This window comes from Capricornis sumatraensis, chromosome 2 (assembly GCF_032405125.1).
Source record: "Capricornis sumatraensis isolate serow.1 chromosome 2, serow.2, whole genome shotgun sequence".
In the NCBI taxonomy this organism is placed as follows: domain Eukaryota; kingdom Metazoa; phylum Chordata; class Mammalia; order Artiodactyla; family Bovidae; genus Capricornis; species Capricornis sumatraensis.
The window spans coordinates 194,478,877-194,493,885 of record NC_091070.1 but is presented as its reverse complement, the minus strand read 5'-3'; the positions used below and the strand labels follow the sequence as shown (position 1 = coordinate 194,493,885).

Here is a 15,009-nt window from a genome sequence, read left to right as displayed (position 1 = left end):
GTGAATGACTTTATCTTTTCGGATGCTTTTAAAAAAGCAACTTTACTATGGATATAATTCATATAAAATAAATTGCACATATTTAAACTTTACAATTTGGTTCACTTTTGACATATATATAATAAAACCATCACCACAATCAAGATAATAAACATACCAATCTCTCTCAGAAATTTCCTCATATCCCTTTGTAATCACTCCATCCTTCTTCTACACCCATATTCTGGGAACTACCAATCTGCTTTCTATGATTACAGCTTAGACTGCATTTTCTAGAATTTTATATATATGGAATTGCATAGTATATAGTCATTTTTGTCTGACTTTTTACACTCATGATACTTAAGATCCATCTATGTTGTCGTATAGTCAATAGTTCACTCCTTTTAACAAACAGCATAACAAGATATGGATATACCGCGTGTATTTGTTCACTTCTTTGGCTAATTATTAACATAAAACTGCTATGAATACTCATATACAAGTAAGTGTAGAGACATATGCTTTCATTTATCTTGGATGAACCCATAGGAATGGAATGGCTGAATCATGTATTAGTTATAAGTTTAACTTTTAAAAAACTGCCAATATGTTTTCAAAAATGGATGTATTACCATGTGACCTAGTAATTCCACTTCTGGGAATTTATCCAAAAAAAAAATTAAAACAGTAACAGGAAAAGAAATCTGCACTTCCACGTTCACTGCAGCTTTATTTACAATAGGCAAGACATGGAAACAACCTACATGTCCACTGATGGATGACTGAATAAAAGAAAATGTGGTCCATATATACAACTTAACATTATTCAGCCATTAAAAAAAAGTAAATCTTGCCATGTGAAACAACATGGATGGACCCTGAGGGCATACTGTTAAATGAAGTAAGTCTGACCAAGAAAGATAAATACTGTGTGATCTCACTTGTATGTGGAATCTAAAAACAATAGCAACAAAAACTGAACTAATACAGAGAACATATTGGTCATTGCCAGAGGCAGGGATTAGTGGTTGGGGGTGAGCAAAATGGGTGAACGTAGTGAAAAGGTAAAAAAAGCTTTCAGTTATAAAATAAATCAGTCCTTAAGATTTATATATACTTCTTGGTAATTACAGTTAATAATGCAGTATTGTCTATTGAAAAGTTGCTAAGCATAAATCTTAAAGTGAAGATTGAGGTGAAGTTCTCACCTCAAGAAAAAAAAAGGTTATGTGTGGTAGTTGGTATTGACTAAATTTATTGTGAATATTTCACAAAATATATATATGTTGAATCATTATGCTGTACATGTGAAACTAACATGTTGTATGTCAACCAACTCTCAATTAAAAAATAATTTAAAAATAAACCTTTAAAATAAAAGGTGGATTATTGGGTTGGCCAAAAAATTCATTCAGGTTTTTCTATACCATCTTATGCTACGGAAAATCCCGAACAAACTTTTTAGCCAACCCAATACTATTTTACATTTCCACCAGCACTGTTTTAGACTTGCCATTCATTCACACTTGGCACAGTCAATCTTTCTAATTTTAGCTGTTAAGTGCAGTGATTTCCCTGATGAAGAATAATGTTGAGCATCTTTTCATGTGCTTGCAATCTGTATGTCTTCTTTAATAAAATGTTGGCTCAAATCTTTTGCCCATATTTTTATTTGGTTGTTTGTTTATAGTAGTTCCCCCTCATCCTTGGAGGATACGCTCTAAGGCCTCCACTGGAAGCCTAAAACCACAGAAAGCACTGAACCCTGTAAATACTACTCTCTTCCTCTACATACATACCTATGATAAAGTTTTATTTATAAATTAGCCACAGTAAGAGACTACTCAAATTGCCTGCATCACTACTTTTGCACGGTGGGGCTATTATTAAGTAAAAATTACTCAAACACAAGCACTGTGATACCACCAACAGCCAATCTGATAAGATGGCTACCAAGTAACTAACAGACAGGTAGCGTACACTATGCAGATACCCACATTATGGGCAGGACAAAGCCAAACAAGAAATTTCACCACACTATTCAGTCAGAACCAGACAAGGAACAACCAAGGAGTTCATCAAGGCTATATATTGTCACCCTGCCTATTTAACTTATATGCACAGTACATCATGCAAAATGCCAGGCTGGATGAAGCACAAGGTAGAATCAAGATTGCTGGGAGAAATATCAGTAACTGCAGGTATGAAAATGACACCATCCTAATGACAGAAAGTGAAGAGGAACTAAAAGAACCTCTTGATGAAGGTGAAAGAGGACAGTGAAAAAGCTGGCTTAAAACTCAACATTAAAAAAAACTATGATCATGGCAAGCAGTCTATCACTTCATGGCAAACAGATGGGGAAACAATGAAAACAGTGACAGACTTTATTTTCTTGGGATCCAAAATCACTGCGAACGACTACAGTCGTGAAATTAAAAGACGCTTGCTCCTTGGAAGAAAAGCTATGACGAACCTAAGACAGAGTATTAAAAAGCAGAGACTACTTTTCCAACAAAGGTCCACATAGTCAAAGCCATGGTTTTTCCAGTAGTCATGTACCTGTGTGAGAGTTTGGACCATAAAGAAAGCTGAGTGCCAAAGAATTGATGCTTTTGAACTGTGGTGTTGGAAAAGACTCTTAGACACCAAGGAGATCAAACCAGTCCATCCTAAAGGAAATCAACCCTGAATATTCACTGGAAGGATCGATGCTAAAGCTGAAGCTCCAATACTTTCGCCACCTGATGCAAAGAACTGACTCATTGGAAAAGACCCCGATGCTGGGAAAGACTGAAGGCAGGAGGAGAAGGGGATGACAGAGGATGATATGGTTGGATGGCATCACAGACTCAATGGACATGAGTTTGAGCAAATTCCAGGAGATAGTGAAGGACAGGGAAGCCTGGCATGCTGTAGTCCATGGTTTCACAGTCAGACATGACTGAGCTACTGAACTGAACTAAATTCAGAATGGCATGCATTTAAAACTGTACGCTCTTTATCTGTGGCATTTTCCATTTGATATTTTCAGACATGGCTGACCAAGGGTAACTGAAACCATGGAAAGCAAAACCATGAATAAGGGGTGATTACTGTACTTATTACTGAGTTTTAGAAGTTTTTTATTTCTTCTAGATACAACTCATTTACCTGATATGATTTGTGAATATTTTTTCCCAATCTGCAGCTAGTACTGTCATTCTTTAAAGATATCTTTCAAAGAGCAGAAGTTTTTAATTTTGAGTAAGTCCATTCATCATTTTTTTCCTCTTTAGTATCATATCTAAGAAATTTTGACCAATCCAAGGTCATAAAGATTTTCTACCATATCTTATCCTGGAAATTTTATACTTTTAGGTTTTACATTTAGGTCTATAAGTAAGTTATGGATCAAAGGTCTTTCTTTATTCATGGATATTTAACTATTCATAAGTTTAAGAGAGTGTAATTTTTCCACTGAATTGCCTTTGAATCTCTGTTAAAAAAAAAATTAGCTGTTCATACAAGTGTGCCATTTCTATACTCACTATTCTGCTCCACTGATCTATTTGTCTATTTGATGCCAATACCACACTGCCTTATTACTATAGTTTAAGTCTGTAAAGCAGGTGTTGTTAGTCCTCCAACTTTGTTCTTTTCAAAGTTCTTTTGAAATTTCTAGGGCCTTTGCTTTTCCAGATGAATTTCAGCTTTTCTTTCCCTTCTTTTTTAGTTTATTTTTATTGAAGTATAGTTGATTTACAGCGTTTTGGGTTACAACAAAGTGACTCAGTTATACATACATATGTATGTAAATACATACAGATATATTCTTTTTCAGATCCTTTTCCATTATAGGTTATTATAAGATGTTGAGTTTGAGTGGACTTCGGGAGTTGGCGATGGACAGGGAGGCCTGGCGTGCTGCGATTCATGGGGTCGCAAAGTGTTGGACACGACTGAGCTACTGAACTGATAAGATACTGAATATAGTTCCCTGTGCTATAAAGTAGGTCCTTGTTGCTTATCTATTTTAAATATAGCAGTCTATATTCCAGATGAATTTTAGAATCAGGCTTTCAATTCAGGGTTTTGTTCAGGATTAGGCTGAGTGTACAGATCAGTTTAGAAAGAAATTTAATAATATTAGTTCTTCCAACACATAAATAAGGTTTATTTCTGCATTTCTTTAGCTCTTCTTTAATTTCTCTCAGGAATGTTTTATAATTTCTGTGCATAATTTTGCATATTTTTGATGCTATTGTAAATAGTAGTTTTTTGAATTTCACTTTTGTACTATTCATTATTAGTATATAAAAATACAGTGGACTTTTGCATGCTGAGTTTGTATTCTGCAACCTTGCTAAACTCATTAACTCTAATAACTCTTTTCTGACGTCACTGAATATTCTATATAAATAATCACATTTACCTACAAATATAGTTGTACTTCTTCTTTTCCAACTTAGATAGCTTTCCTTTCTTTCTCTTGTCTGAATTCACTGGCTAGAACTTCGAATAAAACGCTAAATAAAATAGTGGTAAGAGTGAACATATCTACCTTTTTCCCCAATTTTTTTACTGTGATAAAACATACATAACAAAAAATGTACTATCTTAACCATTTTTACAAGTACAATTCAATGGAATTAAGTACATTCATTTGTTGTGCAACCATCACCATCACACATCAGCAGAACTCTTTTTATCTTGTAAAACTGAAACCTTTCCATTCCTCCATCTCCCCAGACAACCACCATTCAACTTTCTGTCTTTATGATTCTGACTACTCAAAGTATCTCATATAAGTGGAATAATTACAGTATTTGTCTTTTTATGATTGGCTTATTTCAGTTAGCCTTAACTTACTCAAGGTTCTTCCATGTTGTGACATATCAGAATTACCTTCTTTTTTAAGGCAGTATATTTCAATGTATGTATATGTAACATTTTGTTTATCCATTCATCTGCTGATGGACAGGTGAGTCGCTTCCATGTTTTAGCTATTGTGAATAATGCTATAATGAACATGGTGGTACAAATATCACTTAAAGACCCTGCTTTCAATTCCTTTGAGTTTATATTCAAAAGTGTAACTGTTGGATCATATAGTAATTTCATTTTTAACTTTTTGAGGAACTACAATACAGTTTTCCATAGCTATACCATTTTCTTTTTTTTTTTTTTCATAGCTATACCATTTTCATGCCTGTCTTTTTTCTATCTTAAGGAGAAAACAGTTTTCGCCATTAAGTATAATGTTAGTTGTAACTTCTTCCCAGATGTTCTTTAGGATGTTGAGAAAATTCCTTCTATTTCTAGTCTGCTGAGATTTTTTTTAATCAAGACTTTTTAAAGTGCTTTTTCAGCATCTACTAAGATGATCACGTTTTTCTTCTTCTGTTTGTTAATATGATGAATTACAGTGATTCATTTTCTAATGTTAAACCAAAAATGCACTCCTGGAATAAATTCCTATTTGGTCATTTTGTATTTCCTCCTTTAAACATATTGTTGGATTCAATTTTCTAAAATAACGTTTACAATTTTTGTAATTATGCTGATGAGGGATACTGATCTGAAGTTTTCTTTCATTTCAATATCCTCTTCTGGTTCCTGTATTAGAGTAATACGGTCCTTATAGACTGGGTTGGGAAGCGTTCCTCCTCAATGTTCTTAAGAGTTTATGAAAAAATGGTACAAATATCAATTATCACAGAGCTCAATGATGCTCTTTTCTTTTTTCCAAGTTCTTTTTTCTTTGTTTCATTATTTACTTTCATTCCTATATCTTTAAGTTCACCAATCTCTTCTTTTGCAATGTCTCATCTGCCATCCTTCATACTGTATTTTTCATCTTAGACATTATAGTTTGCATTTCTGTAAGTTCAATTTGAATCATTTTTATATCTTCCATGTCCCTATTTTTAGGAACATCAAGAGTAGTTATATTAACTGTCTTAACGTCTTTCTCTAATTCTACTGTGTCAGTTCAAGGTTGCTTTTGACTGACTGATCTTTCTTCTCTTCACAATTTGTATCTTCCTGCTGCCTTGTACTCCAGATAACTTTTGAGTGAATGGCAGACAATGTGAACTTTCAGGGGAGGGTGGACATTCTGTATTCCTAAAAATATTCTCAAGCTTTTTTCTATAATGACATGAAATAATTGAAAATAGGTTATTTTTTGGTGTCTTACCTTCAAAACTTTTTAGTTGGCACCAGATTTAGCTTAGGGTTAAAGATTCCCCACTACTGAAATAAGATCTTTCTGATTACTCTACCCAACTTCCCACAAAGTATGAGGTTTTTCTTTTAGCTTTTCCATTAAAAAAATATATATTTATTTATTTATTTATCCAGCTACACTAGGCCTTTTTAAAAATTTTATTTTCTTATTGTTTATTTTTGGCTGTGCTGGGACTTCATTGCTGCACACAGGCTTCCTCTAGCTGCAGAGAGCAGTGGCTACTCTTACTTGTACTGTACAGGCTTCTCATTGTGGTGGCTTCTCTTGTTGTAGCGCACAAGCTCTAGGCATGTGAGCTTCAGTAACTGCAGCCCACAAGTTCAAAAGCTGTGGCTTATGGCCTTAGCTGATCCACAGCATGTGAAATCCTCCCAGACCAGGGATCAAACTCATGTCCTCTGCAGTAGCAGGTGGATTCTCATCTGCTATACCACCAGGGAAGTCCAAGAAGGCTTTATTTTAAAGTAAGATTCTGTTCATATTATCAGGAAAGTTATACATTGGAAAAGATCCTAGTAGCAGTCTGAATATCATTTTAGATTTCATGTGAAGCTGTTATATATATGGGTAAAAATACAACTCTTCCTTTCGAGATTTCTCTTATTCACAGATTAGCTATTTGAGTTTGGGGTTTAGCTCATTTTAATGAACTCACTGTGTGTGCTGAGTCTTAGTTTGGGCACATGGGATCTTTCATTTTCGTTTCAGCATGTGGTATCTTTGTTGCAGCATGTAGGATCTTTAGTTGTGGCATACTGGATCAAGATCCCTGTCCAGGGACTGAACCCAGGTCCCCTGCATTGGAAGCGCTGAATCTTAACTACTGGACCACCAGGGAAGTCTCATGAGGTTTTTCAGTCTGGACAGTTAGAAGATACTATTCATGGCTTTGGAGGTGCACCAAGCACTACTCTAATCCTTTCAGATGGTTCTTTCCCTGACTTCAGGCAGCTTTCTCACATGCATGCACCAATCGGTATTGCACTAAATATTCTGAGGGAACTGTTCATAGATCTTTGAGTTTCTGCCTGTATAGCTTTCTTTTTTGTTTTTCTGTCCTACAAACTCTAGCCACACTGTACTCCCTGAAGTCAAGTTCATCTCCTCATCTCTGGGAGCCCACTGCATTCTGCTCCCTATTGTACAATCTGAAAACTCTCTCAAATTGGAGTAATTGAGCTTGTTTGTTTTCCCTGTCAGTCCTTCACTGCATAAAGAAAAACATTATTAGTAATATTTGTCTTTTTGTTTTGTTGCTTATTTCAAGAAGGTAAATCCAGTCTCTATATTACAACTTCACTAAAAGTTCAGGATAGCTGATTTTAAGGTTGGTTTGGGTTTTTTTAAATATTCTAAAATTTCTCTGTAATGTATATAATGTGTAATGACTTTCTTTTTAAGTTTGTTGGGAATTCCCTGAGCTTCCTGCAACTAGTGATCAGCACCTTCCAACATTCCTTGAAATTTCTCATTTATTATCTCTTAAACTATCACTTTGTCTCTATTGAGTGAAGTCGCTCAGTCGTGTCTGACTCTTTGCAACCCCATGGACTGTAGCCTACCAGGCTTCTCCGTCCATGGGATTTTCCAGGCAAGAATACTGGAGTGGGTTACCATTTCCTTCTCCAGGGGATCTTCCCGACCCAGGGATCGAACCCGGGTCTCCCGCATTGGAGGCAGGCACTTTAACCTCTGAGCCACCAAGGAATTAACTCTTCTGAAATGCTAACTGAATAAAAATAGGCTGATAAAATTTGAATGATTTCTTTCCCAGGTTGTTGAATATTTTGAATGCATTTTTCTTCCAATAGAAATGTACTTATCACCAACTACGCGTCAGATACTGTACTTAGGAATGAAGAAAAATAAATAAGAAATTAAATGTCCTTGAAAACATTTACATACTGAAGTCTGCAAGAGGAGAGAAGCACAAATATTTATAATACATAAATATAAGGTTTTCTGATCAAGTCACTATGGACACATGAAGAAAGTATCTGTAACACAGACTTGCTAGAAAGGTCAAGTAAAAGAGTATTTCTCAGAGAGGATATCTTAGAGACAAGTTAGAAGTTATACAGACTAAGTATTATAATTTTGAAAAGAAAAATTAAATAGCTAACATACAAATGAATTTCAAAAAGAAAACATTCTAATAACTGATCACATATGAATTCCCAAAGGCCCTGCATGATCTAGACTTCTCCAGCTTCACCTCATACCATTTTTCTCCTAGCTCTCTTGCTCCAGTCATACTAGACTCTTTCAGTTCCTCATATGTCATGTCCTTTCACAATTTAGAGACCTTTATTCATACTGCATTTTTTGTGTAAAATGCTCTCATCTCACCCTTCTATGGCACTTAGCTTTCTGCCTTTTAAACCTCTACTTCAAGGTTCAACAATTCAAATGTCATTTTCTTAAAGAAATCATCCCTCCTCTACATTAAGTAAAATATCCTTTGTACACTTCCTTAGTATCACAATTCCCCCTTCAATGAAACTCATCATACTTGAATCCTTATTCATTGTATGCTTTCACCAATACTTTAGAAACTCTGAGGGCAAGACCCATGACTATCTTATTCACCACTCCATAGAGCTAACACATAAGAACTCAATAAAAATCAGTTGGACTGACTGTACCTGACTTTTAAGCTTAGGAATCACAACATACTTTAGGATGAGCAAACTGGTCACTGAGCAGGTTCCCCTCCTGACCATCTAACAGAAGAAGGGCAATCAAGCTTTCAATACTATCATATCAGTTACTACTATAAGAATGGACAAACACTTGGTTTTTCATTTCATTAATAAAAATATTTCATATAGTTTTATCATTCAATAAATAAATATTTTCTAAAAAGACTTACCAAAATGTTTTTCTTATGTCGTTTCTCTTTTATATGTTTATGAGCTCCCTGGATGTTTTCAATGTGAATTAAGCAAAGTTTGCATAGATATCGGCAATTGGTATATTCTGGTGAGCGCTAAAAAAAAAAGTTATAAACACATTTTTTCAGAAAACAGAAACAGTAAAAATTTTTTACCATATATGTTAATACAACTATGTAAATATATGAGGCAAAAATAAGCAGTGAAGTAATACTTTTTAATAAACAATTCAATACTCATACACCCAAGAGGTAGGTATCCTTTTAAAGTAGTCATTGTAGGAGATAATATACTAATTTCAAACAATATCATGTATTCATCTAATATAGTGTTTAGAATTCATTGTAAAATAAAAAAGGCAGTATTATTATTTAGTGTTGCCAACACTGCCAAAAATTGGTTTCAAAATTTCAATCTTTTTGATTCCTATAAAAGATAAAATCTACTCTCAAATTGGGGATTTCAAGACAATCTACAAATATGGGGCTTCCCTGGTGGCTCAGTTGTAAAGAATCTGCCTGCCAATGCAGGAGATCCAGGTTTGATTCCTGAATCAGGAAGATCCCCTGGAGAAGGAAATAGCAACACACTCCAGTATTCTTGCCTGGGAAATACGGACAGAGGAACCTTGCAGGCTTCAGTTCATGGAGTCGCAAAAGAGTCGGACACAACTTAGCGACTAAACAAACAACAAGTACTATAAATACAGAAGACAACTCCAAAAGATGAGTTGTGAAAACACTCTAATCAATTACAATCACATGGGAATAAATGGATAACCTCTTGAGGTAACTACTATGAAAGGGAAAACAATTACGACACATGGAAAGCAGCAGTCACAATACTTAAATCATACTTTCTACATGCAATCTTGAAATAATCAAAAGTTTAAAATTTCAAAGTGCCTGTTATATGCTAGGCACCATGCTAGATGTTCGACATAAAATTTATCATTTTAACTCCCCTAATAATCCTATTACATTGGTATTATCTTCATTTTATACACCTGAGGGGAAAAAAGCTCACATAGCTTGTGACTTTTACAAGGATACAACAGTATTACAAAGTAGACACTGATTTAATTTCATGTACATCTGAGTCCAAAGCCAAGAAGAAATCACCAAAGACCCTAAGATGATACAATAAAAAATTATCAAAACACAATGAATCTATGTTGAATTTTAAAACATTGTTTCTAGTTCCTTACACTGAAATTGCAGCAATGCTTAATTTTTACCTCATACTGAGCTTCAATAGGCTGCAAAAAGATTCTCTTACTTCAGAACATACACAATTTCCTTGAAATACGAAACCTGCCCCAATTTACCAACAGTCCTGCCACAGATCAAAAATAAACATAGCTTTCACTTATAGAGTATCCATTATTATTAACCTTACAATACCCCTATGAGGAATTCCTCATTTTACTGGCAAAGCAACTAAATCCCTAGAATTAAGAAATTTGCCCAAGGCAATAAGCAAGTAAGAAAAATCAGTTCAATCTAGTCATTTCTTTAAAATTACTTCAAATCTGTCCTTATTGGGGGATGAATTAAGCCCTCACAGATACTTCTCTTAGTTTGTGACCATAACTTAATTCACCAAATATTTTCTGAGCTCATACTATATGTCAAATATTCTCTATGAGCTGAAGATAATAATATAAACAAAATAGATGAAAATTCTTGTCCTCGTGAATTTACATTCTAAGATAGAAAGACAGGTAATAAATAAACAAATGCACAAATAAAAAAATAGGAATTTAAGGGAGGTATCTTCTTTTTAAAAATAGAATCATCATTTACCGATAAAAATGACTTAAAGGAAGTAAAGGACTGGGTTGTATGGATGTATGAAGACATTTCAAGTGAAGAGAAATGTGAATGCTAAGACCCTGAGGAAGGAATGTGCTTAATTTCTTTGAGAAACTACAAAAAAAAAAAAGCTACAATGACTGAAGAGAGAGGTAACAGAAGTCAGATCACAAGGCCCCTTATAAGGACTCTAAGGATTCTGTGTGAGGGGAAGGTACTGAAGACTTCTGAGCAGAGAATTACAAGATCTAATCTAACTTTACAGGGATCACTTGCTTTCTTTATCAGGAAAAGAAACAAAAAGAACTTATTGCTATTATAAGCACACTGCAATAATCCAGATGACACTGACTTGATTCAAGGTAAGAATCGTGGAAGTGGCGAGAAGGGCTGGACTGAGGAGTTGAAAGCATAAATACAAAATACCTAAAGCCATGAATATTGATGATGTCACTAAGGAAATCATATGCTCACTTATCAGACAACTTTTTCAAATGTAAAATGTGAGCAGACAAGGACATGCCTGGAATCTTTTAGTGAGAAAAGCTTGATGTAACACTGAATGGGGAGACAAAAGGCCTGAAATGACATCTCAACTGATCTTGGATAAATTTCTAACACTTAAACCTGCTTCTATGGCCATAAAAATGAAGTAATAAAAATTGCCCTACTTGGTAAAATAACTCATTTCTACAAGTAGCTAATCTTTATTTAGTACTTAGCATACACCAGGCGCTGCACCAAGAACTTTATCTCTACTATCTAATTGTCATAGCCCAACAAGCAAATTTCTACCAACTTCATTTTAATGATAATCTGAGGTTTAAAGTTAAATAACTTACCAATGTTAACCAGTTTAAAGAAGTTAAATAACTTACCAATTCTAACCACTTACTTAATCAGTAAGTGGCAGAACTAAGACTCAGTGACTCCAAAACCCATTTATTTAACCAGGATGCAAACTATCTCTAATTACTAACCAACTACTATGTGCAAGGTACTGTATTAAGCATAACAGTAAATAAGACAAAAATGTCCTCATCATCATGAAGCTTCTAGTTTCATAGAAGGGACACATGAAAAATACAATGGTTAAAAATTTCTTTATTATAGTTATAGTATTTTATTCTACCATTAACAAACACATTGGTAAGTTTACATAGACCAGCTAGAATAAAGATTTGTGTCCTGAACAACCAATGGATCAAACAAAAAATTAAAGGGAAATTAAAAAGTTTCTTGAGACAAAATTGGAAAAATAACATACCAGAACCTGTGGGAAACAGCAAGAGCAGCTCTAAGAGGAAAGTTCAAAGCAATAAATGTCTATATTAAGAAGCAAAGAAAATGAAAGTGAAAGTCGCTCAGCCGTGTCTGACTCTTTACGACCCCATGGACTATACAGTTCATGGAATTTCCCAGGAAGGAATACTGGAGTGGGTTGCCTTTCCCTTCTTCAGGGGATCTTCCCAACCCAGGGATGGAACCCAGGTCTCCCGCATTGCAAGCAGATTCTTTACCAGCTGAAACACAAGGGAAGCCCAAGAATACTGGAGTGAGTAGCCTATCTCTTTTCCAGCAGATCTTCTCAGCCCAGGAATCAAATCAGCCATAAAAAAAAAAAAAAAAAACAGAAAATCCTACCATTTGCAACAACATGGATGGACCTTGAAGGCATTATGCCAAGTAAAATAAGTGAGATAGAGAAAGATTAATACTCTATGATCTCACTTTTATATGGAATCATTTTTTTAAATCCCTCAAAGAAAAAGAGATCAGACTTCTGATTACCAGAGGCAGAGGGGAGAAGATGAGAATACTGGAGAAGTGTGGATAAAAAGTACCAACTTCTACTTATAAGATAAATAAGCACCAGGAATATAATGAGCACTGCTATTATGATATATAAGAAAGTTGCTGAGAGTAAATCCTAAAAGTTCTCATCAAAGAATATTTATTACTTTTTTCTTATCTTTTTATTGCATCTATATGAGAAGATGTTAGCTAAACCTACTGTGGTAATTATTTCAATCCATGTAAATGGAATCATCATGCTATATACCTTAAATTTATATGTATGTCAATTACTTCTCAATAACACTGGAAAAAATAAAAGCTGTAATTTTAAATTAAAAAAAAAAAAAGATTCCTGGGCATGGCGAGTCTAAGTATTTCATAATCAATATTTAACACTTACTATCAGGTGGCACAGTCATAAAGAATCCACCTGTCACTGCAGGAGACACAAGAGACTAGATTTGATCCCTGAGTGGGGAAGATTCCCCTGGAGTAAGAAATGGCAACCCACTCCAGTATTCTTGCCAGGAAAATTCCATGGACAGAGGAGTCTGGTGGGCTACAGTCCGTGGGGTTAAAAAGAGTTGGACACGACTGAGCATGCATGCACACATGGGAAAATTTACTCTCTTGATCTACATTGATCCCCAACCTTTCTGGCACCATCAATGGGTTTCATGGAAGGTAAGTTTTCCATTGATGGGGCAGGATGGTTTTGGGATGATTCAAGCACATTACATATATTGTTCACTTTATTTCTATTCCTATTGCATCAGCCTCACCTCAGATCATCAGGTATTAGATCCTGGAGGTTGGGGACCCAGATCTAACAGTTTGGGTTTATTCCTTCTTGCTACAGGTTAAAAAGTCTATGTCTTTACTCTTCGATCAGATAATCCATAAGTAAACTGTGAACCAAATACCTGATGCAATCAAAAGCAAGCTGGTAAGAATATTCTTAATGAGTATTTAAAATTGGTAAAGAAAAGTTTTATTTAAGAATATAATGGGTTGAAAACAAGAGGTTTTGGAGGGCATGAAAACCAAGAAGGTGTCAGAAAAAGAAGAGTTTATAGACATCTATGCTGGTACTGGCATGCTGATTTTACATCATTACTATTTAAACTCAACAACAATATGTTTTATATGCTTTCAAGATTTCTTTCACCTCAGGCCCTTCTTTCCTACTACTATCAAATATCCATTCCACCCCAACTTCTTCCTTTTCCCAACAAGTGACTTTTCCTACTTCATATACTACACATTTTCACATCTAGTCCCCTGCTTGTATTTCTTGAAAACACATTTCACCTTTCCTTTATAGATGTCATACAATTTACCTAAACCACCATGCTCCAACCCGCCTACTCAACTCCTAGCCATTTCTGAAAACTCAGTTCCAATGTCACTTTCTTATAAAGCATTCCCAAATTTATGCCTCTATACCCCAACTCAAGTTGGGATTCCATTTTCAAACAATATTGTTACTACTATTATTATTTGCTTACATGTCTTTCTCTAAAAGAAGCCCTAGAAAAGCAGTATAATGAAGCCATGTATGCCCCAATTCTAACTTTTTATCACCAGATCATGGCACAAGTACTCAATATTTATCCTGATAATACACAGATCCAGACTAATTCCAGATTTAGGAAAGAGGAAGTGAGAGGAAAGACAGAACTATGTAAAACAGCAAACTGAAAAAAAGACTTCCTTCTAACTAGGATTTTCTGAAACTATATAAGCCAAACTCTTTCCTATTTTATATACTCTTTGATACTCCTTCCTACTTTCAGAGGATAGCTACTTTGTCATAAGTTTTACTAATGACTCAGGATTGCCTTCTTCAATTTAGATATGACCTTTTTCTAAGTTATACAAAGTCACACCATTTCTTTCTTTCCTTATTTATCAGAAATGATGACCTATTTATTATATTAGGTTGGTGCAAAAGTAATTGCAAGTCTGAACTGTTGAAATTTGCCATTTGATACTGGAATACATTCTTGAATAAACGTTATGTTATACATCATTTGAATCTCCATTTCTTGCTTTATGTTTTTTGCTAATGAATTATTACCTGCTGTTTATTTTATATGTATTTTAGACTATAGAAACAATGTTAGACAAAAAGTAAATTCCAGTGATTTTCTTATTTGAGTTAAAAATGAGTTATAAAGCAGCAGAGACAACTTGCAACATCAACAACGCATTTGGCCAGGAACTGCTAATGAAGGTTTAGTGCAGTGGTGGCTCGAGAAGTTTTGAAAAGGAAATGGGAGACTTGAAG

The 15,009-nt window shown here is 34.7% G+C and overlaps 1 protein-coding gene across 1 annotated transcript in view; it reads right to left on the bottom strand.

The window, feature by feature from the left end:
• Positions 1-15,009, bottom strand: part of TUT4 (terminal uridylyl transferase 4) — a 135,945-nt gene that overhangs the window by 78,670 nt on the left and 42,266 nt on the right. Inside the window, exon 5 of the mRNA XM_068964156.1 lies at positions 9,087-9,203. Coding sequence (XP_068820257.1) covers positions 9,087-9,203 — 117 coding nt within the window. The remainder of the gene's footprint in view (positions 1-9,086; positions 9,204-15,009) is intronic.